This window comes from Myripristis murdjan, chromosome 19, assembly GCF_902150065.1.
Source record: "Myripristis murdjan chromosome 19, fMyrMur1.1, whole genome shotgun sequence".
In the NCBI taxonomy this organism is placed as follows: Eukaryota; Metazoa; Chordata; class Actinopteri; order Holocentriformes; family Holocentridae; genus Myripristis; species Myripristis murdjan.
In genome coordinates, this window is record NC_043998.1 from 9871425 (window position 1) to 9897862 (window position 26438).

Sequence of the window (26438 nt, forward strand, 5' to 3'; positions counted from 1 at the left end):
TTTGGTTTTAGTGGCTGGGAGGCGGTATAGTGACAATACACAACAATATGCTTTGTTTAAACGCACATAAACAGACCAACAAAGTAGTGAATGCAACTGTTTGGCGTGCCATGTAAAAACCTGGTCCGTTGTGTGTTCTATTTTCTCTAATGTAACACATATAGAATTTACTAATTTCCAGATTTTAGCTAGTAAATTAAAGCATTATCAACGTGACTGTGTACTTCATTTTGTCTGTGGCACTTAAATCATACATCAGCCATCCTCCAAAAATATTTTAATTCCAAAGTCAATGTTGTTAATATTTTTCTGACTATCAGCAATTGAGTATGTGACGAGCATGGTAGAAAATGATATTTATGACTTTAAGAATTCGGAGTTTCGGATGAGTACAGGAAGGCAGCATTGCTCAACTCACTCTTATGTTTAGTCAGTTCTGGGAACTGACCACAGAGCGAGTTACTTTGAAGACTGACGCTGTTACCGTCTATCGGTCTCCCAAGGACAAAATCTGTACAGCTATATTCACAATATTATTCTCTTTAAACAGGGGTACCCACCCATCTCAGCCGGTGATAATAATAGAAATAGTAGCGCTCACATGCTTACTTCATCATTTAAGCAACAGCGTCCCCTGCTGGCAGCTCTCTGCCTGTTATATGGGGTGTCCTGCTTATTCATGATCTTTGCCAGCTTTTGGATTAGAGTACTGAGATTTTTTTTTGGTTGTTTGTTTTTCGTCTTAAGTCCACACTGAATGCCTTTGCAGACATCAAATAAGAAAACATAAGGTAACAGTAACAAATCTTTTATTATGGTAGTCGGATGAACAAACTCAGCCATGATAGCAGCAATTCAACTATTGGAATATTTACACTATCACATCACACCGAGGATACATGTAACCCTTTACAATGTAAACACATGATACAAAGACATTTTTTAAATGCTAGAAAACAAGCCCAACTATCCACCGAAAAATGAAACAAAAGAAACCCGCTTTCACAGCAAATGTCTGCTTGTACAATAAGGGGTTCATTTTCTGAACATTTCAAAACATGGTTCCACAGATGAACAACTGACAGAGTTGTCTCTCTCTCTCTCTCTCTCTCTCTCACTCACTCACTCTCTCTCTCACTCACACACACACACAGTATTGTAATGTCATACCTAGAGAAGTGTGATCTTAGTGAAGATGAAAATAAAAGACAAACCATTAGTCATGATTGTCTGATAGGTAACATGACACCTTGTCATTACTTTTTCAAAAATGGAGAGCTAAAACTGTGAAGGAATAAGTGCACCTCATGTATAACTTCTGTTTTAAGAAACAACATAAGTGCACACATAACCAGACCTTGTAAGAGTTGTAGCTCTTTGCACAGCTGCCTCTGCTTGGCCACTGGATCACTTACACCAGCATCTACCTCCATGCAGTGAAAATGTCTATCTCTCATTATTTTGGACTCAAGCAAATAATTTACAAAACAAAATCAACTGAAAAAAGGGGGGAAAAATGAGTGTTGGTAAGATGATTATGTGAAAAGTAGAATGAGTCAAGTATACAGTGGTAGGTCTGGGCTGCTTTTGCAGAACAGCAAACACCGTAGATGTCACCTATAACATCAATGTCCATTGTGTTAACGACAAAAAGAGCCAAGGGTGAAAAGTTATTTGTTTTCCCCTGTGTGTTTATGTGTGTGTGTGTGTGTGTGTGTGTGTGTGTGTGTGTATCTGTGTATGAGTGTGTGTTCGTGCATGGGAGAATATATATGTGGTTGTGGCTGAGTGTATTACTGAGGGAATGCCTCATCTTTCATGAGCATGCGCGGGCTTTCCTGGTTGTCCATACGGCGTCGAGGTCCCATCATGCCTGAGGAAGAGTACGAAACAGCCATTTAATTTATAACAGCTCATTGAGGGGTAATTTGATTGACGAGGACATTTGATTAACAAGCCACTTTTAAATAGGCAGACTTCTATTATACCGTAAAAGTGTTTGGCATGATCTTTATGCAAAAATACACCCTCCCTCTTGGTATAAACTCTTAAGCATGACTTCAACACCCTATCTGCCCAAATTAAATCTCTATTAATACAGAAAGAGCTTCTGAATCAACCACAACTAACAACTGGCAACTGGTAAACATGAGCATGCAGTGTGAGTGTAGTGATTTCATGCTATATTCATGTATATTCTTGTTTTCATTGTATTAATTGTTTTAAATGGCATGGGAGACAACTGCTGGGGGATCATGCAGATCATGTCAAGGAACTTGGCGACCTATGTATGCTATATTACTATTATCATTCAGGATAGATTTTCAAATATTTTGCCGTGCTTGTCCAACTATTGTGGCATTTATTATATTGTTCTATAATACAAAATTTCACCCAAAATCTTATTTGCCACAGGTCTGCCTAGAAGGAGTTCGCTGCATACTGACCTACTCCTATAATACTGCCTAAGTGTCATCAAATTTTAAGTATGGTTTCCTCAAAATTGCATGCTGAAAATGTATACAGTGTTGACATCCAGTATCAGTTTAGGAATTAATTTCAACTTACTGCTTTTATGCTTGAATGATTTGGATCTTCTGGGCGAGTTTGGATTCTGAGAGGCAAAGAAAAACATCAAATTGTATTCAAGAATGTAAACCAGTGATAAAATGGGTTCAAGTAAATCTTGGAACTGGTTGGTAAATGTTCTTACTTTGTTACTATAACTTGCTCGATGATAGTGATAATAAGAATGCATTTAGTAGAAATGTCCCAGAAATACAACGTTCAAAGCACAGTTCAAGCAAAATGCTAAGGCTTGTACGATGGCTATGTTGCTTTAAAAAACTAGGACTGTGTTTACATGCACAATAATTCTCCAAGAATAGTGCACCTGCCAAATAAGATACTGTTCATAGGGTTCATCAGCATCCCAAATAAAAATATCCCTATATTTAGCAGCTAATTCCCCAAACACGAGCACAAGGCATATGCTGAATAAGCTGTTCACACGGAATCATATTTTGAATATGATCAATATATCCAAGATCCCTTGTCCAAATATATTCATATCCCAAATACAAATGGAATAAGGTGCCTACATAATCATCTCATTTTAAGAATATTTGAAAATTCAGAATATTAACAGCCAATTGATGTGCATGTAAACACAATCAGTGATCACATCCCCCAAAATTCAGCTAGATTTCCTCTCATGCAAAGCCCTGATACTCAGGGGGGCGTTGAATTTCTTTAAGAGATAAACTGGGTGGGACATCAGGATACACCGCCATCGAGGGGCTATGCAACATTCCCTCAGACTGAATAAAGCACAAGGAATTTTTTCAAGTACCTTATCAGATTTCCGTTTCTTGGCTGGAAAAGAAAAGATAACAGGTTTTAGATTTTGACATTTGAGCCATTTCACGCATGTCAATCTGTGCTAAAAGACTTGTATTAGGAAGTACAACACCATGTCACCAAAAATAAACTAATAAAAACAGCAGTACATCACCTTTCTTTTCTGCCCCATAGGACCAGTCGTTGTCATTGACGTCGTCGTTATCCTCTTGGTCACTCTCTGACTTGTTGTTGGTGTTGTTACCGGTGACTATTCTGCAAAACAGGGGAGGATGAGGCATGACGCAGTGACTCAGCATTACTTCCACAACTCACTGGAGATCACAACTTGAATATAAAACAAGTTCATTCTGATCTGAGACAGCCCATTATGCCTTCAACAGCTACATCTACGTTTGAATAATCGCCTCTGTGTTGCAAGAAAGTGTAATTACAATAATGGCAGTCACGTTCTCTGCACATTAGTTTGTGCACTGACTATCAATTGCATTATGTATCTTAATCCTGACAGTCAGAGTAGGAGAGACTGTTACTGACATGTGAGTGGACTTTATTAGGCCCAGACAATGCAGGAAGCAGGGAACCTCTGCAACACAAATTTTACATCTGTCTCCTGTACACAAGAGCCAACGCGTCCTAAAAGCATCTTAGCAGTAAGATCTTATTAGCTCTCATGTGAGCAAAGATTGACCTTGACGCCAGGACGGTTATCTGGTTTAGTCCCATACCTGCGGTTGGCGATACGGCTGCTGTTGCGTCCCATCCCCAGGCATTTCTCCAGGTGTGGGGCAAAGCGTGAAGCTGCAATGCTCCGGCTACAGTTGGGACAGACACACTCCTTGTTCTTCCACTGGTTGTACACCTGGCCAAACACATCCACTCCCGGCTGGTCCACAATTTCTAGATATTTAAAACAAAAGGCATGAAAGCGTTCAAGCAATCTTTCCTCTTCGGCAGCTTTATCAAAACATCTAGTGTTTGAAACTTTGGTGTGAATTCAGTTGTACTTCATTGTACTTCATAGTGAATGTCCCCATGCTCACCATAGTCCCTCATGCTTTCTTGGTCCGTGTCATCCAGGAAAAAGTAGCCCTGCTTGACGGCCCGATGGACCTCAAAGCAAAGGCCCAGGCACGCATCCTCCACCAAGTCAGACAGGATGTCCTGAGCTAGGCCCTGGCAGGGAAGAAACAAGCTTTTGTAAGAAACACAAGTCCGAGTTGTGTCACTTCATGGCTGGTGCTATGTTGTCACTGTCTCAGCTTGCATCCACCAGATTTGCCCTGGGCACTGCTGATGTAATGTGCAACTCAAAGGCTGAAGGCTTGAATAACTCATATTGCCATGGCCTTGCTCTACTGTACCTCCAGCTTGCTGTTGTCCAGGCTGGACATTGAAACCTCCTCCATTTTCATTTGCCAGAACTACAAGATGAGCCGACACTGCTGTGGTCATGCTGTAGCGCAGCAAGCATCGGCCAAAACAGGGCTGCAGCGAGAGGGAAACACAGTTGGTAGCGTTGTGGCAGAATAGTCTCTTCACCAATGAATTTCCCACACAGTGTGAGGGCTACAGCTGACCCGTAAAATGTGATGTACTTACAACTGCACGTTGAACACTGCCAGGGAGTTGATTTCAGACTTCCCACGTTTATAACCTACTAACAACACACAACACAAAGCCAAGTTAACGTCGCTTTTGTGCTGAAACATGTCGAGGATCAACACAAACTGCACACAAAATAGCCCAATTTTCAGACAAACAGTGACCAGCTGATTCGATCGCCACTGTCTAATGAATGTAGCTTAGCCGAAATCTTGCTAAACAAAACAAAGAGCATGGCTATGAATAGGGGGAGGAATTGAAAATGCCAAGATAATGGATTAACGCTGAAAGAGGCGGCATTCTCCGGTACAAAAGCACCGAGTCGACAGGAGCGACCATCGGGAATTGAATGTAACAGACGTTTTCGACAGAGGAAATAGACACAATGTTGCACATTAGTCGCTCATTGAATGGTTTTGCTGTTGAAGAAACACACTGGGCTGCTGCGAGCCTTGTCCCCGACCCAACACTGCTGCACTGCGGCTGCTGCCTTCACAAGTGTCCGTACAGCCGGTCAGGGAGAAATACTCATGTTTGTGCCCCGCTACAAAAGGCAAAACGCGAAGAATACAGCAATCACGGCCGTGCAAATTGGTAATTGTGTTTATTTACCAAATTCGGCAGGCATCCATCTTCACATCGGGGAGATCAGGCAGTAGCAATCGATCGCTACACGAGTTTCCACGAAGTCCTTCCCTTGCTGCTGCACCGCCGAGGATTGACTCAAGTCAGCTCCGCTCGGCTGGACAAGCGGATTTGTCGCCCACACGATCGTCAGACCCCGCCTTGCCTCACATCAGCACTTCAACTTTTGTGAAGTCACTTTTTGTTTCGCTTTGTTCCATCAGCGACTTGCGACTGCGTCTGGTTTGTGCTCCGGTTGTGTGGATTTCCCAATAAATCATGTAATCCCGGAGATGAATCACACCGTTATGTTACAAACATGTTTATTTGATGAACATCTCGATTGCTGAGGTTACAGAATGATAAGAGGTTCACAGAAGTAAAAAAAAAAAAAAAAAAATCATGTTTAATCATGTTACATTGTCTACACACACTTTCCTAAGTCAAAACATAGGCACTCTCTCTTGATTAAGGGCAAAAGTAAAGTTTTATCTGACCCATCAGTATTTTGCAGTTGTATTTACCCATAAACTTAATCTGCAAGCAACCTAAACTCCCATGTGAAACATTACAGAGGAAGACTGGAGAGATCAGAGCGGTTCATCTTCCCAAAGCGGCCCGCTCTGTGATGAAGGTGTGCACAAGTCTTCTGGAGTGGCTCTCCATCTCATCTCACACACATAGGGTGACAATGTCATCTTTCTCCTCTTCCTCACTCTATACATCAACAGACCAATGTTGTTGTTAATTAACAGCACACTGCAATATTTCTTCCACTTGATTTCCAATTCCACTGCACTCTCATCATGTTGCACACATCAGATCACTGTTTTGTGTTCATGTTTGCAGTTTATATTTCATCAACATGTACAGCATAATAAGTTTCTGTATATTATGACTGGGTGTGCATATGTCTTCAAATATTTTGCTGCATAGTTGGGCCACACACCCAGTTTTTTCCACTGCCCTTGTGTAAAGTTTAATGTGACAACAAACATGATTTCATGGATGGTGCCCAAATGAAAAAAATGTCTCAGATCTCCTATACTAACCTCCTCCATGATCAAATGTTCCTCTTCGTCACTGCTGCTGTCCTCAAGGTCCTCATCCTCCGAATCCTATGCAACACAGAGCAGATGCAGATTATGAACTCTGAAAGCAGCTTTAGAAATCAGGGTTTATTTCTTGCACAGAGACTTAGAAAGAGTATAAAAGTATCTTCATCCCATAAATTAGATGACTTACCCATTCAGTATATAAATGTCATATTCAATATATTTCGCTTGCTTTAAATTCCATTGTAAAGCTAAGACCCATATTATTAGAGAAATCTCCATTAGTCACATAATGGATGTATAATTGAGACTGCTGAATTACATGTTTTAGGATGTTGTGTTGCCTCATGTCAACTTACGGATGGTCTGCTTGGTGCCATAGCTTCTTTGGAATGAACCTTTATTTTGCCATCAATGTATTTACATTTCTGCAAAAAAAAAAAAAAAAAAAAACAGATTATAAATTTAAGACAACACAAGTAAGCGACCTGAAAAGCATATTTCTAAACAATCAAGTAATTGATTTTCATGCCTACTTACACTGCGGTTATGCTGACGGTAGTCTTCCTGCTCTGATGCTGTCAAGCTCTAAAGAATTTAAATACAAAATTACAGCAGAGATTTTGAAAAAGCAGGCCTAGATCAAACATCAGTTCACCGTGCCAGCCCAACGAGGGTGTCTTCATACCTTAAACCACGTCTTCAGCTTCACTGTGTACTCTCTGAAGTTGCTGTCGGCTTCTTTTTTGTAGTCATCCTTCTCCTCTTGTGAGAGGCCGTGCCACATTTGACTGGCCTTGGACATGCGCTCCCTTGAAGTCATGATCGTGTCCACAAGTTTGATCTGCTTTCTGCAGAACAATAAATGACCTGACCTGTGTGAGGAAGAACAACAATCACAGGCTCTGCTTTGTCTTCAGAAAAGCAACTAAAGATTTGATTTGTTACAACACATTTCATTTGGAGATCTAAATTAAGCCTGGGCATGGCATCTTGAAGACATGATTTTTGCATGGTCATTTTTGGTTATTTCTGCATATATATAAATAAGTTGTACTAACCGAGAGGGCATCGGGGGCTCACCAGGAAATTTCAGCGCAGATTTTCTTCTTTTAGAGACCTGTATATTAATCACAGACATTTTGGCAATCAATTATTATTTTTTGGAGTAAGAGTGCACCCTCCATCCCCGTTAAGTATAAGCTTTTGGGAAAGCAAAGTGAAGAAACACAACTAAACAAAAAGCACTGACAGTGAAGTTCACTCAAATAAGAGAGAAGGTAGCCCACATCTTAAGTGCTAAAGTGAAACAGTTTTAAATTACAATAGCTTCTTGGTGAATTTTAAGTGCCTTATAATGGTAAATGAAACGTTTAAATTTTTCAGATTTTCCATGCTGGATTTGGAGAGGGTCTATGTTCATTATGATGTGTGCGCTGATAATATCAGGGCAGTGTGACTGACAGGTAACCCATATCATTTAGTCGCTGAAGATTATTCTTATGGAAAGTGTCATAACATGTGAATTAAATGAGTTTGCAGCTACTGAAAAAATGTCCTCATTACTGGGACTGAGCACCATGCAAGTCCCAAACTTTCTAAGACCTTTAAATGATCAAATTCATTCAAACATTTCCAGAGCCATGTAGGCATCCTAAACTGATGTCTGACCTTAGGGGGTTTCTTGAGGCCATACTGCTCTTGGATCTGCTGCTGCTGCTCCTCACTGTAATCCTGAGGAACACAAACACCTTCACGTCACGTAACATCTGTGTCAGCATCAGCTTGTGTTTTAATCAGAGATCTGATCGTGCAATATTACTTACATACAGATATTCCCTCCGCTTCTTCTCATGTTCACTCCTCAACTGAAAAAAGAAATGCATTTTGGTCAGATTTGACAGATTTATAAAACCCAACATGATAAACATCACGGTCATGTCGACTGGATCCAAATGTCAACACACCAGACTGGCAGACCCTGCCCCTGCCACTTGAAATTACTTTAAGTAGCTGAGAATTTTAACTCTTAATACTCTGCTCACATGAACCCCTGACCCGAGGAGTGTCTCGTTCCTATGAAAAAGTGTTCACATTTTCCCCTCACTTCCAATGAAAACCAACGTTTGTTCATCTGACTCTGCAGATTGCAAAATACAAATGCAACATCAAGAAATTAGGCGTTTTATGTATGTGTGCAATGTCGAACCGCATTACATACATGTAAAACGGAAATATTTTTTCTACAAAAAGCCAGAAGGTAAAATCAGATTTTTATTGCAATGAATTTTGCACTAGAGAAGTCTGCACCACAGCAAACTGTCTGGAAGTTCACATGAAAGTCTGCATGGGCCTCCTTGTGGACTAAATGAACTGCAGAGCTGCACAGCCCTGGCAGCTTTGGACTGTTTAAGCCTCTAATCCGCAAGTGCCATAACGTCCAAACACTTGGATCCAGCCATAATGAGTGAGGCATTGCAAGTAAGTTACAGTTGCGAGTAAAAAAATAAATACATGTGTGTTCAGACCTGGTTGCAGCGTGTCTTGTAGTTGTCCTTCTCTTCCTGGGGCATCTTGTGCCAGCGCTGGGCGCATAGAAAGATTTGATTGGGGAGGCCTTTACAAGACCCCCAGTGCTCTTTACAGAACAGTTGATAGGCACTGCTACACACACACACACACACACACACACACACACACACACAAATACACAAAAAAAAACTGTGAAAGCTGCAGTAAGTGGTTATGAGGCACTCATCTGCCAAACTTAACCATCATAACATCTTTGACCGAATACAGACATTGTGACTTTGTTGTAGGAATGAATATTGGTGCTTTTATAAGACGATATGCAAAATCCCAAATTGTATCTAATCTTAAATCACAGTACTGATATAATAATCAATATATCACCCAGTCCTAGATTCACTTTGTTTGCTCATAAAGTGATAAAACATAGAGGCAAATGGATAAAAAGAGCAATTAAAAAGAAAGAAAGATATGAACCGTTCTAATTTCTGATCACAAGATTGAGAGCTTCATGTTAAATTGTAGTTATTGTTACTGTGCATGGGTATCATCAATTTCCTCTGGTGTTTGTTGTGGCTTACACAGGAGGCTTGTCAGGTGGGCCACTGCCGGGTCCAAGCTGGTCCTCATTAGTCCGTCCTTTCTGCATCAGCAAGAGAGCCCGCAAATAAAAGTACAATTTAAAATGATTACAAATGCTAAGCCAGCTCAGGAGCAGACCTGAACTTATGTGTGTCTGTATACCTCATACTGCCTCTTATCTAGGAAAAGGCTGACCCACTTGAGCTGAATTTTATCTGCTATGTGATGTGTTCTTTTATTTTGGAACTGTAAAGCCATTTGAGACTGTAAACAGTGATTTGGGGTTCTAAATAAAGTTGACATTGCATTCAAGATGCTGCTACTGATGGCCTTTATGACAGTCACTTACATCTTTGCTGGACTGCGACTTGTGATGGGGTATTCTGAAAAACAAAGGATGGACTTGAAACTTAAATTATACACACAGTCTCTCAATCAATACAACACAAAATTCAACTGTTTTCAAAATGACTGTTTTTTTTTTTTTTTTATTCACTACCTGAGCTGCAGTTTCCTCTGCATATATTCGTCTCTTGCAAGCTGGAATTTATTAACATAAATGGCCTGTGACGAAAGAAAAAAAAGGAAAAAAACAGTTTATTTCATAATTTAAAACATAGGGGGTTAGTACAGCACTGGTTGAGAACCACTCACTCAGTCTTAGGATTTCCTTTTCAGTACCTTTTTGTGAGGGGGGAGATCCGTGTACTTCTTGCTGGCCAATTTAAAGAGCTTCTGGCGGCTAAGCTCCGGGTGCTTCTTCTTAAACTTGGCAAAATTTTCCTGAAAAAATATGGCATTTGCGGGGCCCGGTCTCACCGGGAGCGCTGGCTGGAGAGAAAAGTCATTCACTGTAAAAGCAGAGCATCAAAACTTCCGACTCGTCCTCCAGTCTGCAATAAATCCAAATTTCTGCCTTTACCTTGAGATCAGCCTTGGCTTACCTTAGAGTTATTAATGGTATCCTCCGCTTCAACAATGAGCTCTGTCAGCGTCCGAATTTTGCGTATCTAAGCAGGAAAACATCAGCATTTTATTCCATCAAACACAGAGCTTGTATTAAAGGAGTACTTCAACATTCTGAATTCTAATTATAATGAAAATAGATAATTCAATTTCCCTGTGAGCAATAAAACCTTCCTTCCATGTTCAAGTCACCATGGCAAGTTTGAGCAAGACACTAAATCCCTACCGAGCTCCATGGGTGCTGTTCTGTAGAGCGAGTAAAAGAGACAGCTTCCCTAATAGCATCATCAGAGTATCATATTAATAGATTTCAGTACTACAGTCTCCATTAACTAATAATTTCACTTCAGCCGCTGCATAATCTCTAAACTAAAATCTAGGGCCAAAATGTGGCACGTTGGAGCTTTTTTTTTTTTTTCTCATGTCACCACTTTCTCCAAAAACCCCTTGAAAAAAATCTTGTGGTAATGACGGATTCTCAAGGCAATTTATGTCCTTTGTTAGCGGTTTATGGGACTATGGAGAGTGAAAAACCATCTTCTGATGCTGCTGGACACATCATCTCGCATACCCAGATCTATCATCGTTCTGAAACAGTGAAAATGCCAAATTTGTTACCGCACCTTCTGTGAAATATCTTGCCACTTCTGTTTACATTCTTGAGCAGAGTAAGGTTGGAAAGCCACCTTGTCCCATTCAAGAATCCTCTGTCCCTTGCTATATATGTCAGCTTCATGGCATTTGGTGATGCGGCGTTTCATAGCATGCAGGAGCCTCTGCAGGTCAGACTTGCTCCACACTGTAATCAAAGCCACACAAACAAGGCACTGACATTAACACAACAAAAATGGTGCCTTATTGCCGGTAACTGAATGCAATTCAAACTCTCCACTCACTCAGAAAAGTCATCTTGAGGGATCACTTGGCTTCACAAATAACCAGAAATAACTGAAAATGTAAAAAAAAAAAAAAAAAAAAAAAAAAAAAAAAAGTTAGCTGAGGCACATCACTCAACCTACCTTTTTCCCCTGCCTCCGCTGGCTCTTGACTCATGTTTCCTTCCACAGCGTGTCGGGTCTCCTACTGTACTGGAGTAAATGTTTAGGTATACGTTAGCTATATGCTAAAAAAATAATAATAATAATAATAATAATAAAAATAATAATAAAAGTTATAATGACAAATTTTGGCTTGAAAAGAGTGTCTCCAAGAGCCTGTGCAGTCAGCTACCTAGCTAAGTTAGCTAACTTGACTTGAACACCAAAACTAACTTCTCGGTGGCGTCATTTTACAAACTGCAGTGCCAACGATGATGAGCTGGACGTAAACCACGGAAGCAGCCTGTATATTTAATGATGCAGCCTGTATATTTGCTGTACCTTAAGCTCTGCCAATGCTTTCACCACATGAGACCGAGCATCGTCTTCTTCTTCCTGTTTATTAACGGCGGTTGGCATCCAGGGCGTCAGGGACAAGAGCGCCACCTTGTGCTCCGGAGTGTGGACCACAGGTTGACAACACGCTTGGCCTCTCCTTAAGGTTGTGAAGGCGGGTCTTTGTCGAGGGAACAACCAATCACATGCGAATATTTAGCTGCGCAGCCCGATACAGCGTTTTTATAAGTGAAAAAAAAAAAAACAACAACAACACTTTTTTCATAAGAAATGATTGACAAATCAGTTGTCAACCAATGTATCTGAATAAACTGAAAGCATTTCTCATCCATTTCTCATCCTTTGATAGATAGCTAGATGGATAACTCAGTAATTTATGTAATTTGCTTGTTTGTTTGTTTGTTTTTAAGGTAAAATAAGTGGCAGACAATGTCTCAACAAAATAAAACTTTGTGATAAAATAAATATTTTTTTGTGAAATTTAGAATTCATAAAAGGGGAAGAAGGGCCTGATAAGACACCCCCCACCCCTCTCTCTCTCTCTCTCTCTCTGTGTGTGTGTGTGTGTGTGTGTGTGTGTGTTACCTATGATGCATGTTGGGGATGCAACGTTTACTATTTTTGGAGGTAGTTTTATTATTTATTGAGAGATGACATGAAGACAACAATATAACACACAATACAAAATTCAACAACAAATGTTGCCATTTCCTCTTTAAATGTTATTGCTACTAAACAGTGTTGTTGTCCTTTTGCTCCCCAGCACACATGTTGCCATTTTGTTCATTTGGGCCGGAATGTGCACGTTTTGTTTGTTTCCTTTCCTTTCCTCAATATCATCTCTACTTCAACAGCATAATCCTTACACTACATAATTTATGTCATTACTAAGCAAATGAATACAACAGTAATTTTATAGGGCATAAAACAAGATTACATTCTGTGTGGAACTGCCTCAAAAAATATAGACACTTGGCTTTTGACAGAACAATATCATACATTTTCCACGCAGACATTAGCTGTGGAGTGGTGACAAGACTTGAGATATTTCATTTTAAAAAGAGGAATTTTGTAAAAAAAAAAAAAAAAAAAAAAAAAAAAAATGCCATAATCTTTGCAATGAAAACAGTCTAGAAGATACAATCTGTTTTATTGGTATGAGAAACAATTAATGAACATCATATGCAAACAATTCACCGAGTAGCTGTTGAAAAAATACACCTTTTGAAATAACTGACCAAATTGTTACAGGATATAAAAATATGTATATATACCTACATTGGCGATATACATTTGCAATACAATGGTCAAGTGAGAGATAGATATATGGGCTTTACATTGCTCACAAGTGAAGAATAATACAAAACTTTAATTTGAGCCGATTATAAATAAAAGTCTCTTCATTATAGTTAAGGCATGATGGGGGTTGTCTACAATGGCATCTGAGATTCATAGTATACGTCCTGCCCGGGCTCCTCCTCAAATGTCACTTTAGCGTCATCTGCATCCAACTGGAACACAACAGACACACAGGAATGAGGACCATTCAGACACACACACACACACACCATATAAACACAACTTTTCAAGCACCACGTATCCATTTATTCTAAAGAATATTCCCTGAGCTTGTACTTTCATGCTGTGTTAATCAAAATGAGACGCTATGACCACTTACACATTTCATTTCCAGTTCAGTGAAGAGGCGGCCGGTCATACACATGCGGAGGGGGATGGTGAGGATGAGAATGAAGGGAAGTGCCAGGGACGCTGGACTGGACTTTATAATCCACAGTACTGCAAGACACACGATCTGGATGGCCGTGAACAAGTGCATTCTGCCGGTGCTGACCTGTGTCCAACATGTGAGACATGACATGGCATGAAAATACTTTACATGGTAAGACAAAATATCATGATATGATATCACATCGCACAGCATTAGCCAAAGAGAAGGAAACTTTTGTTCCTTGCTTTTTGCCTCAAGCTCTCTTAGGCCCATGTGATGTTATGGTTAGAGGTAAGGTTAATATCACGTGATGTGATGTGATGTGACGTGACGTGACGCAATGCTACACCCGCCAATACACCTGGAAGTTCAAACCCTGTGTTAAGCCATGCCTCCTTCCAATTTATGTGCAAATTCATCCAGTACTTTTTGAATTATCCTGCTGGCATACAAACAGGCGGAAGCACATCACGTGACATAATGTCACATCACAGCACATCTCATATTACATGATGTATCAGGTAGGTGCTTTTATCCAAGTGTTTGTGGTGCTCAACAGTATCATCAATGCATTTTTTTTTATTATTATGAATAGCCAAGGTGGGAATCAACTCCCTAATTCAGCACCATTTACTCATGTTACAGATCATGTCAGTATCATGGAACTCGTACCCTGGTGGCGTAGGGTTCATCGGGGTGGTACTTCTTAGGAATGAGGAGCAGCAGCATGCGATCCCACAACTGGATGCCATTGAGGGAAGTAATCCCCATGTAGAGGAATATCCCAAACAGGGCAGCCATGGGAATCATCTTTAGGATTGGCTCCATCAGAATAGATAACCCTTAGCACAAACAGACATTCATTTAAGGAATAATATAATGCATTGTACTGAGCATTGAAGACTGATGCTGGCTTGAGTTTTTTACAAGGTATGCTCAAGCTGTACCCAGTTTTACCTAATGGATTTGAATAGTTGAGAATTAATGACAATTTTACTAATTTCTCAATCAACCTGAAACTAGATAAGATGTGCATGATTAGAAATATGATTAGGAATCCATGAAAGTTAGATAAACACATTGCACCTACCAACCAGCAGGGCCACCACAATGCCACTGATCCTCTGCTCCATCACCTTCTCGATCACAGGCTTTGGTCCTTTGCTCATGACTGTAAGGGCATTGGCATGAGTGACAGAACGCACGGTGGCAGCACTGAGCCACGGCACACCAAATATAGCACTCATTCCTCCCATGCCCACCAGAACAAGCAGGTCAAAGTGGAACCCGGAGCCCTTGACCATCTTCCTCTCAGGTTTACTCACAATCAGACTGGGAAGAGATATGGTGTATGAATAAGACAATGGTTGGAGGCCGGACATGCCATGCTTTCCAAGGTGATCATTTCAGTAACTGATGTTGATATGAGTAATATTGCTGTAGAAATATGAGTTTTACTCACGTGGTGATCTGTGACTCCAGAAAGATCAGAATGAAGACAAGCAAGGCTGGTACACAGCATGCAAACATCACCCACACAGGGAAAGGCTTGTGCTCTCCAAAGGGGTTGATAAGCCAGCCTCTTTTTGCTGGGTTAGACACCATAAGGCCTTTGGGGACCACCAGTTTCTGAACAGATATAAAGACACTGATTTTTGTCCTGTCTAATCTACCCATACTGTTTGTATTTTGTCAGCCTATTTAATCAGAAATGTACTCAACACAGAAACTGCCTGACCATGAGCTCTGAAGAGCAAGAACCAACCTGAGTGTAGGTATCGTCAATGTTGATGTCCACAACAACCATGAGGAAAATGGCAATGGGCACCCCAAAGTCACCAATCAATCGCCTGACCTGAAAAGCACAGATTGAAACATTCTTATTAATTTAAAAATTAAAAAAAAAAAAAAAAAGATCTTTGTCCACTGAGATCGTGTTTTTTTGAAAGATCAAGAAAAACCGAATTAAATCACTGGAAAAATGTAGATGAAAGCAGTTCATTCCAGTTGGAATTTTTTTTTTTTTTTAATAATATCTGCAAGTTGTTTAAGGAATACAGTATCACTGCTAATTTCTCTCACCTTTCCAGGGAGAAAGGTTCCATTCTTGAACTGGCGCAGGAAGTAGGCAATAAAGAAACAGCCCAACATGAGGCACATGGAGAGTAGGGCAGTGTTGGGGTAAGGCTGTTTGACAGTGGTTTTGACAACAGTCGTGTTACCAGTGGTGTTGTCATAGAAGTGCTCCTCGATCACCACTGGATGCCAGGGATTTTCTACTGATGCATTCAGGTGGTTGTAATTCAGAACCAGCGGATGAGCCTTGAAGATCTGGAAATGTATATAGTTAAGACAGTGTGGATGAAGAGTGATTCTAATCGGCTCATGAAAAACAACAGTATAATCATGCAAATTTAAAAGAATGACTAAAGTGTCAGGATTAGCTAATTTCAGTATCTTGTGTGGGCAAGGATGGAAACTGTCGGTGAATGGTATATCTTGAAACAAATATAGACACAATGCATCTGGATGGATGAAATGTGCATCATTGGATGGCTGAATGTGAGAAGTGGATGGAAATGGTATACCCTCCCCAGTTTGGCAAACGTTTCGTAGATGAAGATGAGGGAGATGAGGATGGAGAAGATCTCCTGGGTGAAGCGGGAGATGAATCGCACCAGGAAGCTGCCCTCACAGGCCACAATGATCACCACAATGATGACGAGCCACACGCCAACCCACACTCTCCCAACGATATATTCAATTCCTTGGGACTTGCAGAACTGACAGGGGATGATAAGTGCACTTAGGATGAATGAATGAATGAATGAATGAATGAATGTTTTATTTCGGTCATTTTCAAGCGGCAGAAATCAAATACACCTATGAATAGACAATTACTTATGCACAAATATTTAAACAATAAATAATATTTTATTTCCTTTCAGTGGAAAACCAAAACAAATATATAAAGAGAGAATAAATGGAATGAGTCACTCATGATTTTAGCATGTGTCACACAGCTTCATTCATATAGCATAAGTCATATGGAACACAACTTATTATAGGTGATTTGGCTGATGGAACTACGCTCTAAAATTTGCCTACATGTGGATGTTTTTCAGTGGTACAACTCACAGCAAAGAAGGCCTCTTCAAACACTAGTAGAGGACCAGAGAAGCCGATGACCAGGACGGGCTGAGCGGCGACAAAGCAGAAGATGATCCCCTGGATGCTGGTGGAGATGAGGAGCTCAGACACACCCATCATATTTTCCACCTTATCAGCTGGAGCAGCAAAAACGAAGGACATGATTACAGGATCTGTCACATTAGAAGGCTACAGGAAACACAAGATCTGCAAAACACGCACAAACACAGACACACACAGAACACTCACACAAATACACACACACCCAGCAGTCCGCCAAAGGTGATAGCAGGAGACAGGGCAGCGAAGTAGATGAAGATGATGGCAGCAAGGACCTGGGCATTGAGAGCATCTGTGATGTCACTCTTGTAGTGCTGGTAGCGTCTCTTTATGTCTCGAATCATACCACCGAATGGCCGACCCGTGCGGGCCAGAGGATCCTCAGGTAGAGACCCAGAAGCTTTGGAAGCTGAAGGAGAACAGTGTAAATCTATGTTTATGTTTATCCTTACTGTGATGCATTGAAGACTATCAATTGAGAAGACCATCAGTTGTTTAAATCTTCTATTGTCAATGTTCAATGAAAAATGTATCTCCAAAATGTATGCTTTTCAAGAACTGTTTTTAGCTTGACCACCCACAGAGAAGGAGATAATGCTTCAAATGAAGTTGAAAACACCGTTGAAATGATAACAATTAAGTTGTCTGTTTGTGGTGAGTGTCTGTTTGCAGAGCAGGTATGTGCAACACTCACGCCTGCGAGGCTTGGCATCGAGACACAGCGTGGGTTCAGTGGGCCGCAGCCTGTCCCGCAGCAACTTCTTCTGAAAGTTAATGATTGAGGAGAGCATCGCCTCGTTCTGGATCTCGGTGGGTGGGATGACAATGCTGCAATCCATGAAGTCGGCCACAGCATCCGTCAGTCCGCGGGCACTCTGTGCCTGGAATGCTGCCTGGTTGAATACCTGGGATGGAGAGAGCAGAGAGGAGGTGATGATTGCAGGCTATGTTATAATGAAACAAAGCAGCATTTCACAATGGACGTTTGTGCTTATTTCATATTTATTTCATAGTGTCAATGTTCTGAACATTCCCCTGATCCTCAGTTTTTTAGAGTTGTAAAATTGTGTAAACTTGTATTGTGTTTGATCAATATGGTCAGCAAGACACACATTAACACGTAATCTGAATATCACAATTGTAGAGTTCATGTATGTTTATAGCAGTGCTGTAGTTCTTGAGTCCTGGGCAGGACTTTAGTATGACTTCAGTTCCAGTATGTGGAGTCAGTTTGACCTGGATTTGATGACTGGTGACTTGACTCTAGCGCTGGTTTATGGCTGAGCAGGATTTGATACATGCTTTATATTTTAACTTGACTCCCCAAGTTTCACTTTGGGCAACATGGTTCTTGTGACTGGACTCTGCAGCCACAGGTTTACATGTTTAACCACTTCAAAAGCCAATTTACCTTTCAACAATAAATGTCTTGTGTTTGAGTGCATGAGAAATCACTGCCACTCATTGTGACTTGTTGGGGAAAAATGGTGTGAGCTACATGCCTAAAACACAATTACAAATGCCATTTCCTGACTCACTTTATCAGCCATGAGGGCTGCCATAGCACGGCCAGTCTCATGGTAGTCCATGTCCGTTTTTCCAGGGCCTACTAGAACAAAGACAAAGCGTACAGGTACCGGGGCCTCCAAGGCAGACTCCAACACTACTGCCTCCTTCAGGCGCACAAACGCAACTGTGGGTCTCTCCAGGAAGTCCAGGGCTCCTGATACAAAAGGAAACATGCATGATATACATACAATACATGCATATATATATATATATATATATATATATATATATATATATATATATATATACACACACACACACATACATACGCAAACAACAAACACATCTGAGCACAAGGGCACACTTGCACATTCACATGCAGAAATATATGCAAGTACACACACTGGTGGGTGGGCAGGGGTGTATTCCAGAAAGTGGGTTTAATGAAAACTCTGACTCAGCAAATTTTTACTTGTTCACTTGTGTCACAAGTAAAAATTTGCTTGTTCACTTGTGTCACAAGTAAAAATTTGCTTGTTCCATTGGCAGAATATGTTTCTTGTTTCTAGCAAATTTTAACTTGTTTCAAGTAAATTTTCACTTGAAACAAGTGAAAATTGTCTAAAGACAAGTTATTTCTGAGCTGATCATGTCTTATTTTAAGTGTAATGAGATATTTTGACTAGAAATAAGACATTTTTACTTGAAATAAGACAAATACTCTTGGTAAGATTTTGACTTTTTGCAGTGTAGAAACAGAGGAACAGCATCCAATAATGGAAAAATGGAAATGGTGGCTGACCTACTAGAACCATGGACGCCTCAACACTGTCAGATGCTTCTCTCTGAAAGAAAAAAAAAGAGCATGCAGATTTTTTCAGTCATCCGATAAGTGTTCATATTGTAAAGATTGCATTTTCTGTCACCAAAACTGCATATTTCCTTCTTCTAACAAAAGCCAGTACTTAAAGCAGTTACTTACACAGACATCCTGTTTTCACTGACAAAAAAGTTTCAAGACAATTTTGCTCAACCATTGAGTGAGAGCTCCCAAAATATATCCAAAAAGGCTGAGGTGACGAAAAACAGAACAAAAAATGAATATAGATGTATGAAAATTCTCCAGAAAATGGAACCACCTCAACCCTTTAGTTGTATGACTGATTTTGCCAACTGGTCTTATGCCAGCAGTCACCTTTAAGATAGCTGTTATCACCACACTATTGTTACGATATCAGGAGCACTGCTGCATTATCTGCGATGATCCATTCACACGTGATCACATCAGCAGAGAAACCCACCCGCTCTTTCACTGAAAACCTCTGCATCTCTGTCCCATCGGTCAGGGCTTGGCTCTCTGGGTCAGTTGATTGGCTAGAGGGAGAAAATTGCACACTTGTCATTGGCTGTATATGTCTGTGTGTGTGTGTGTGTGTGTGTGTGTGTGTGTGTGTGTGTGTGTGTGTATGTGTGTGTGTGTGTGTGTGTGTGTGTGTGTGTGTGTGTGTTTGGGCTGTGTCTGGATGGTGACCCTGGGAAACTCTCACACACTTAACCTAATCTTAACCTTAACCCTATAACCACAGACGACAGACTAGTGGACTCATCACTGGTTGTCCATGTCCAGCTCAGAGGAGAGCATGAACACATTCACTTGCTTCAATAAAAGTTCAGTGAAATAAATAATCACATATTGAACCGTTTTATTTGAAACAGTGTTGCGTCATCATTCACAATACCCAAATGATATTTATCGTTGACAGAATGCAATTTTTTAAAACTCTTATATGAATGGTGGACTCTACTGTTTACCATTCATAATTCACAATTCCCAACCACTCAGTGTGTGTGGTTTTTGACTGACATTTTGGGCAGAAGTAAAAAAATTACAGTGAGACAAGACAACCAAAAATATAATACAACAGTAACTGACCAACTGGCTGATGTGTACTTGCTATGGTGGATAGAGATGAAACATGTAACACACAAAACTTAAATGCCACTTAAAGGTCACATGGTCTCAGATTGTAATTTCTACCCCAAACCTTTCAATGTAATACACATTTATACATATTGCACTATATAAAAAAATCTACTCATTTTGAAGTTTACACTTGAATGGTCTGTATAAATGTCTTTCCACCTTGACCATTTTAGAATGATGTGCCCTGCTACTTTTAACCAGTGCTAGGCAATTACATTGGATTAAAAGGTGATTTACACTGGATGCACTGGACATGTAATGTCTTGGTGATACCTGCGGTTCTGGAGCAGAGATTTTAGCACCCCTTCCCGATCTCCGGGCCTTATCTCCTTCTTCTTAACCATCTCATCAACTATCTTCCCGGCGATGCTCTCCAGGGTCCGATCCTCACAGTCAAAAATCACCACACCTGGTCAGATGGCCACAAACAACAATGGTGCACATGGAGAGAGAGGGTAAAAAAAAGTCAGAAAAGAACATTAGGGGATGGTGAGAGAGAGAGAGAGAGAAAGAAGGAGAAGGAGGAGCAGTAGGAGAGAGGTGGAACAGGGAGCTGCGATGAGTGTGCTGCAACAGGTTGAATTACAGTGTGCTTGAAGTGTGGACTTCCATGATTCAGCACTCTGGTCCAGAGATTGTTTGTTTGTTTACTTGTTTTTCATAATGTAGGGAGTCAGACAAATGAGTACTTCATAGGTTAAGCTATTGGCCAGTTCCAATGTTTCTACTAGTAATATTGCCACTACTACTACTACTACCAAGAATAAGAATGAAAAATGTGCGTGCAATGTATATAACACCACTTTATGTTGACGAGAGTGAAACCATGGCTCATTCTCATTCATTCATTCATTCATTACATAGGGGTTGATCCGTTCATCGTCATCACTGACCTGTATTCATGGTGCGTCGGAGCTGGATGAGACTCTTGAAGGTGAGGTAGGAGATGTGCGAGGACCCCCAGGATCCGGCCTGAGGGTCGTAGCTCTCCTCGTAGCCCACCCATCGGCCAGTCTCCTGCCAGTAGGCCTGCTGGTTTTGGTCCTTCATCAGCTCGTTCAGCTCCACGTATGCCTGAAAATACAGAAGAGCACAGGATAAGAAGGTAAAAAGTTTTTATGGACATAAAAATGAGCAATAGTTTTAACCTTAATGTTGCAAAAGTCGGTTTATGAACCCAGGTGGGCAGGGGAATTCTGAACCTGGCAAGTGAATGAATAAAACATCCTCTTGACGGACCATCAAAGGGCCCTTGAGCAAGACACTCCATCTCCAAATGCTCAAGGAGAGGGGCCCATGGCCAACAACCTCCTCTTCATCAGTGTGTACAACCATATGACTGTGAAGCAGGCAGCTACATGGCCTGCATGATCAGCATAACTCCTCCCTGGACGAGTAATGGTTATAGATGTATGATTTCTCAACTGTTTTCTGAACTGATTTGGAGGTCAGGAAAATCATGCTCTTTGCCCAATACTCTTTTAAAATGCTCCTGTTGATTCAAAAATGTATCCTTGGTCTGAAATCAGCTGCTACTTTGAGGTGGTTAAAGACGACTACAGCATGAACAGCAAGCCGCCTCACTATGCACGTTGCATAGTTTTCACAGAGGCCACTGTGTAGTCAAAAAAAAATGTGAAGGGTAGTTTTTTCCTTTAAATCCTAGGTGATGATTAATCCTAAATGGCCAATATTATTACCAAGTAAGAAGTAAAATTTGCAATTAAATAGTGTATTAACCAATATTCCTGTGTTCCTGGATTGCTCATCTATGATCAAGAAGAGGCAGGATAAAAAGCAAACCAAGTTAGAGACGTTTTTTTGTTCGTTTTGTTTTGTTTTCAATTTTTTCTTATCAGGACAGAGTCAGATAAACCCAAATTTACACTAGACAACATAACTAAAACATGGCCTTTAATGACATTTGGTGCTGTTTTTCAGTGCAACAAGCTGGAATATCACATCAGTCATTGTCCTCTCCATCAACTTCCTGGTAGCTCATTCTGTGAGTGTGGATATGGATCAGACTAATGCGGAAAGCAGACATCCAGGTGACACTTTGTGTCTACAAGGTAAACATGGTGGCTGTCTTGGCTGAGCCCTCTGCCAGCTCCAGGCTGCGGCCCACTGCTAGTTTCCGGTGGGACGCTGCTCACGCTCTCCTTGGACGTGTTTAGACTGTCAATAGATGCTGTGTGCCAAGAGCAGGTATGCAGTGTGTGCGTGTGTCTCTGTGTGTGTGCGTGTTTGCACAGGCTGCATGCGCCTGTTTGTGTTTGTGTATGTACACATGTGCATGTGCGTGTATATGAACCAGTACCATAGGGGTTGACTTGCAATGTTGTTCATCCTTGTCAGATCATTTGCTCTAAACCAGGGTTTTTGAAGTCTGAGACTGCGGGCCTCCCCTCAGGCAAAGAGTTGAAAAAGCCCGTCCCTTAGCTCAGCTCAGTTGCTGGACAACTATGGGATCGTGTAGCTGCTATTTGACCTTTAAGACATTCAGTAATCCAATTAAATTTGCTTCATTGCTCCAAAGGGATATCTTTGTTTGTTGTGACTCAGGGTGTGTAGGAAAAGTAGAAACCTTCTCAGGACTATCTCTTTTACCAAGTGATAGATATTTGGGCGATTGCATAGTGTGGTCTCCTTTTGATAACTCATGAAGATATTTTTCAGTCTTTCAATCTCCCTTTGACACCCCAAAGGGCCAACTCCCATTTGTTCTGAACTAACACATTTATGGAAATTATTGAGGCAAAAGGCCTCTGTTACTCATAATTACAGATGGACCTACACCTGTGTAAAGTGAACATGATACCTCGTGTGTGTGTGTGTGTGTGCGCGCGCGTGTGTGTGCGCATGTGTTTGTGTGTGTGTTCACATACCTGACACTCTCCCCTGGGGTTGGCGTTGGTGTTGATGTTCCAGGCAGCTGGAGCAGAAACAATAGGCTTGGTAAGAAACCAGACTGATTTTCAACAGCCATACATTTTACACATTTAAATTTACATTTAGAAACAAATAGTAATATAGAAAATAATTATTTTATTGTAATAATTAGAATAAAATAAAATGGATAAACAGAGGAGCATATTGGCTTCCATTTACGGAATGTAAAAATCATTGCAGTTACTGCAGCTTTCTAAATTATTAGACTGCTCGCATTGTAAAACGAATTCTTTGACCTACATATGACAAGGTCTACTTTAGCCAATAGGATAGTGTGATTGCATTATGTGATTGTATTTTATTTGTGTCTTGTGTGTAACCATTCTGCTTTGGTGCTGCTGTCTTGGCCAGGTCACTCTTGGAAAAGAGATTTTAAATCTCAATGAGTTTTTTACCTGGTTAAATAAAGGATATTATTTATTATATAGTGTGCTTTGGTTTGTCAAACATAATAATGTTTTACAACATTCAGACTGTTTGTTAAAATGCGGAGAATGAGCCCCTGAAACAGATGAGATTATGTTCCCTGGTGCAAATGACAATCAGTGTGTCATCTAATAACGGTAAAAAAATGAATAGAATGAAAGAATGAATGAAAGAATGAGTGAATCGAAGGGCAATTTTATTTTCTACCTTAAGACACACAGTCTGTGTTTCTAAATGTGAAACATGGATTAATAGTCAATGAATCCACGAGTCAGTGAGCTCACAGTCAAAAAGTGTGTGACAGCCTTTCTAAAATCTATGATGCCCCATCAGAGCTGCCATGTCACATCAGACTGGAAGTGAGCACTGAAGTTGTCTATGACAACAGAATAATTTATTTCCAAAACACAGCTGAGCAAAGGGGTAGAAGAGTCAGATTAGTCTGAGTAGACATTATGTCACATGTGTGTGTGTGTGTGTGTGTGTGTGTGTGTGTGTGTGTGTGTGTGTGTGTGTGTGTGTGACTGCATATGTGTGTGAGTACTCGAGGGTGAATATGCTTCCCTATGTCTGATTCCATAAGTGTGTGTGTCCTCATTATGGCCTTTTAGTGACTGTGCATCCAGTAGATACATGCAAGAACACACCTCTGCAAGTCTATCTGAGCAGGTTTCTTAAATGTATCAAGTGTATCAAAGTGTATCAAGCTGACAGTATTTTCTTCAGCTTCATCTATACTCCTATCCTTTTTTTTTTTTTTTTTTATGGTGGGTGAGTGACTGCACACATGGCTGCCCAAAGACAGGTACACATGTTAAGAAAGATGCACATTTACAGATGTTTCATACATGAGAAAAACTGCATACATTTTATTTATTTTTTTTAATTTAATTTAATTTAATTTAATTTTATTATTATTTTTTTAATTTCCATCTACTAAACAGGACTTTACTTTTCAGGACTGCAGAATAACATTTGAACAGCATGGAAGTAGAAAGTAGATGTGTTGCATTTTCCCATCAGTTGCCTCAGATTATGCAATAAATTGGCAAGCCATCTGCATGCTGCAACAGTCCTCCAATATGGCTACCTACATGTACAAATTGGTATTTGTAATTTAGGCATCATCTGAATGAGGTATTACACAAAATATTGCATTGAGCTACAATATTTATTACAACACTGGTTGTAAAGCAACAAAATTCAATATGCCATTTCCAAGGAGTGTACAGTTCTTATATCTTTCATGTTGCAAAGTTACACTTGCATTTCTATTATTGCTCTATTGTCATTTGTAATTCTAGCAGAAAAGATGACACTTACCTTTTGCGCACACAAGCCAAGCTGACAGCAGTGACAAGTGACTGACCCCACAGTGGCAAAAAAGCATGACTTTATAAACACCACCTCTTTAGAGCTGCCCGTGTGTGTGTGTGTGTGTGTGTGTTGTGTGTGTGTGTGTGTGTGTGTGTGTGTGTGTGTGCGCGCGCGTGTGTGTGTGTGCGCGCTGTCTGATGATGGGTGGGACTATGATACACGCACGCATACACTCACCCTCACATATACATACATGAATGTACATGCACATACACATAAACTACAATTCATTCTCTCTCTCTCTCTTTCTCTCTCTCTCTCTCTCACACACACACACACACACACACACACACACACACACACATACCACTGAGCAATGTGTTCTGGTCCAACCCATAATATTGATAGTAAATACAACAACTTGATAAGCGCACCAGACCAGTCGCACTGTGTCATTATCCAACCAGCATCTTATCATCACGTATATTGTCAGTGTTTGGAGGTCAACAAAGTTTAGGGTTACACTGCCGGGTCTCTGTCGCTCACCTTCAACATCACCGCGGCGGATGGTGAACATTTGGAGGAAGCCGTCTCTATCCGTCTCCTCTTCCACCCTGCTTTCCTCCAAAACGGCCAACATCTTATATCCATCGCTGTCCTGAAACTGAGACCTGTAACAGGGAAACAGACAAGGCTGCACTTTCTGAAATCATAAAGTAGCCTTGTTTAATTCAGGGTGTAGAGTATGGTATCGATGCTGTTTGATTTCCACTCAGGCCATCCATAAAATTACATAGGGATGGGTAAGAGCATCTACAAACTGACTTCTGTCCTCCATCTTTTCACAAATTCACAAGAGTAGAATATTTTTTATACTGAATGATGGAAATTTCATAATGGGCTTTGAAGGGTTTCATGGGCTCTGCAGGGCCCTGGGAGGAGGTGAAGTGCGGAAAGGAGCCCTTTCAGATAGGAGAGTTAATGCTGTAGTTAGTTGGATGCACTGATGTTGAGCATCATAAATGAGTCATGAATGCTTAGGGAATGTGTTCGGGGCTGGAATCCATGATACAAAACAAGAAAAGTCAGACAACTGAGGTTGCAGGCAACAGAGCAGGAACAGAGCTCAATCACCTGTCAACTCCGTGTTTTTGATTTTCCAAAATACAGGTTTGTAAACTGTTATGTACGCTGTA

General features: G+C 40.6%; 3 protein-coding genes across 11 annotated transcripts; all 3 read right to left on the reverse strand.

The window, feature by feature from the left end:
- Window positions 1–792: 792 nt before the first annotated feature.
- atxn7l3b (ataxin 7 like 3b) lies at window positions 793–5712 on the reverse strand. 2 transcript variants are annotated; one of them, XM_030077686.1, is made up of 9 exons: window positions 5578–5712; window positions 4963–5020; window positions 4725–4848; window positions 4404–4536; window positions 4089–4260; window positions 3515–3615; window positions 3353–3375; window positions 2569–2614; window positions 793–1873 (listed from the first exon to the last, which is right to left on the reverse strand). In XM_030077686.1, the coding sequence occupies exons 3-9, from the start codon at window positions 4773–4775 to the stop codon at window positions 1794–1796; spliced, it is 606 nt and encodes a 201-aa protein (XP_029933546.1). In that variant the 5' UTR covers window positions 4776–4848; window positions 4963–5020; window positions 5578–5712; the 3' UTR covers window positions 793–1793. The 2 variants fall into 2 exon arrangements, with proteins under 2 accessions (XP_029933546.1, XP_029933547.1); XM_030077687.1 differs by having other exon boundaries at window positions 4963–5017; window positions 5578–5711.
- A 183-nt stretch (window positions 5713–5895) lies between these two features.
- LOC115377727 (nucleolar transcription factor 1-B-like) lies at window positions 5896–12225 on the reverse strand. 7 transcript variants are annotated; one of them, XM_030077684.1, is made up of 17 exons: window positions 12101–12225; window positions 11741–11809; window positions 11345–11520; window positions 10700–10765; window positions 10437–10586; window positions 10255–10319; window positions 10105–10138; window positions 9755–9816; window positions 9173–9308; window positions 8471–8512; window positions 8316–8378; window positions 7706–7764; window positions 7333–7519; window positions 7185–7232; window positions 7004–7072; window positions 6642–6707; window positions 5896–6306 (listed from the first exon to the last, which is right to left on the reverse strand). In XM_030077684.1, the coding sequence occupies exons 2-17, from the start codon at window positions 11772–11774 to the stop codon at window positions 6262–6264; spliced, it is 1302 nt and encodes a 433-aa protein (XP_029933544.1). In that variant the 5' UTR covers window positions 11775–11809; window positions 12101–12225; the 3' UTR covers window positions 5896–6261. The 7 variants fall into 7 exon arrangements, with proteins under 7 accessions (XP_029933544.1, XP_029933545.1, XP_029933539.1 ...); XM_030077685.1 differs by having other exon boundaries at window positions 7333–7495; window positions 9755–9834; XM_030077679.1 differs by having other exon boundaries at window positions 9755–9834.
- Window positions 12226–13490: 1265 nt separating this feature from the next.
- Window positions 13491–25322, reverse strand: slc4a1b (solute carrier family 4 member 1b (Diego blood group)). 2 transcript variants are annotated; one of them, XM_030078516.1, is made up of 18 exons: window positions 25259–25322; window positions 23436–23492; window positions 21441–21621; window positions 20821–20956; window positions 19865–19937; window positions 19366–19408; window positions 18593–18777; window positions 17749–17959; window positions 17260–17463; window positions 16983–17131; window positions 16433–16627; window positions 15927–16175; window positions 15610–15699; window positions 15307–15473; window positions 14935–15176; window positions 14517–14686; window positions 13794–13967; window positions 13491–13626 (listed from the first exon to the last, which is right to left on the reverse strand). In XM_030078516.1, exons 1-18 carry the CDS (start codon window positions 25313–25315, stop codon window positions 13546–13548), a joined length of 2664 nt encoding a protein of 887 aa, XP_029934376.1. In that variant the 5' UTR covers window positions 25316–25322; the 3' UTR covers window positions 13491–13545. The 2 variants fall into 2 exon arrangements, with proteins under 2 accessions (XP_029934376.1, XP_029934377.1); XM_030078517.1 differs by having other exon boundaries at window positions 13492–13626; window positions 23436–23482; window positions 25249–25284.
- Window positions 25323–26438: the final 1116 nt, after the last annotated feature.

Coding starts and splice junctions, on each gene's coding strand:
- atxn7l3b (XM_030077686.1), bottom strand. CDS start 4,775: ATGAAAATGGAGGAGGTTTCAATGTCCAGCCTGGACAACAGCAAGCTG. Junction 3,616..4,088: donor AGCCGTATCGCCAACCGCAG/GTATGGGACTAA, acceptor CCTGTTTTGCAG/AATAGTCACCGGTAACAACA. Junction 3,376..3,514: donor CTATGGGGCAGAAAAGAAAG/GTGATGTACTGC, acceptor TTTCTTTTCCAG/CCAAGAAACGGAAATCTGAT.
- slc4a1b (XM_030078516.1), bottom strand. CDS start 25,315: ATGCTTTTTTGCCACTGTGGGGTCAGTCACTTGTCACTGCTGTCAGCT. Junction 19,938..20,820: donor TCTCTGCTCCAGAACCGCAG/GTATCACCAAGA, acceptor TTCTCCCTCTAG/CCAATCAACTGACCCAGAGA. Junction 18,778..19,365: donor GGCGTCCATGGTTCTAGTAG/GTCAGCCACCAT, acceptor CTTTTGTATCAG/GAGCCCTGGACTTCCTGGAG.
- LOC115377727 (XM_030077679.1), bottom strand. CDS start 11,774: ATGAGTCAAGAGCCAGCGGAGGCAGGGGAAAAAG. Junction 7,073..7,184: donor ACCGTCAGCATAACCGCAGT/GTAAGTAGGCAT, acceptor TTTTTTTTGCAG/AAATGTAAATACATTGATGG. Junction 6,307..6,641: donor AACATTTGATCATGGAGGAG/GTTAGTATAGGA, acceptor GTTGATGTATAG/AGTGAGGAAGAGGAGAAAGA.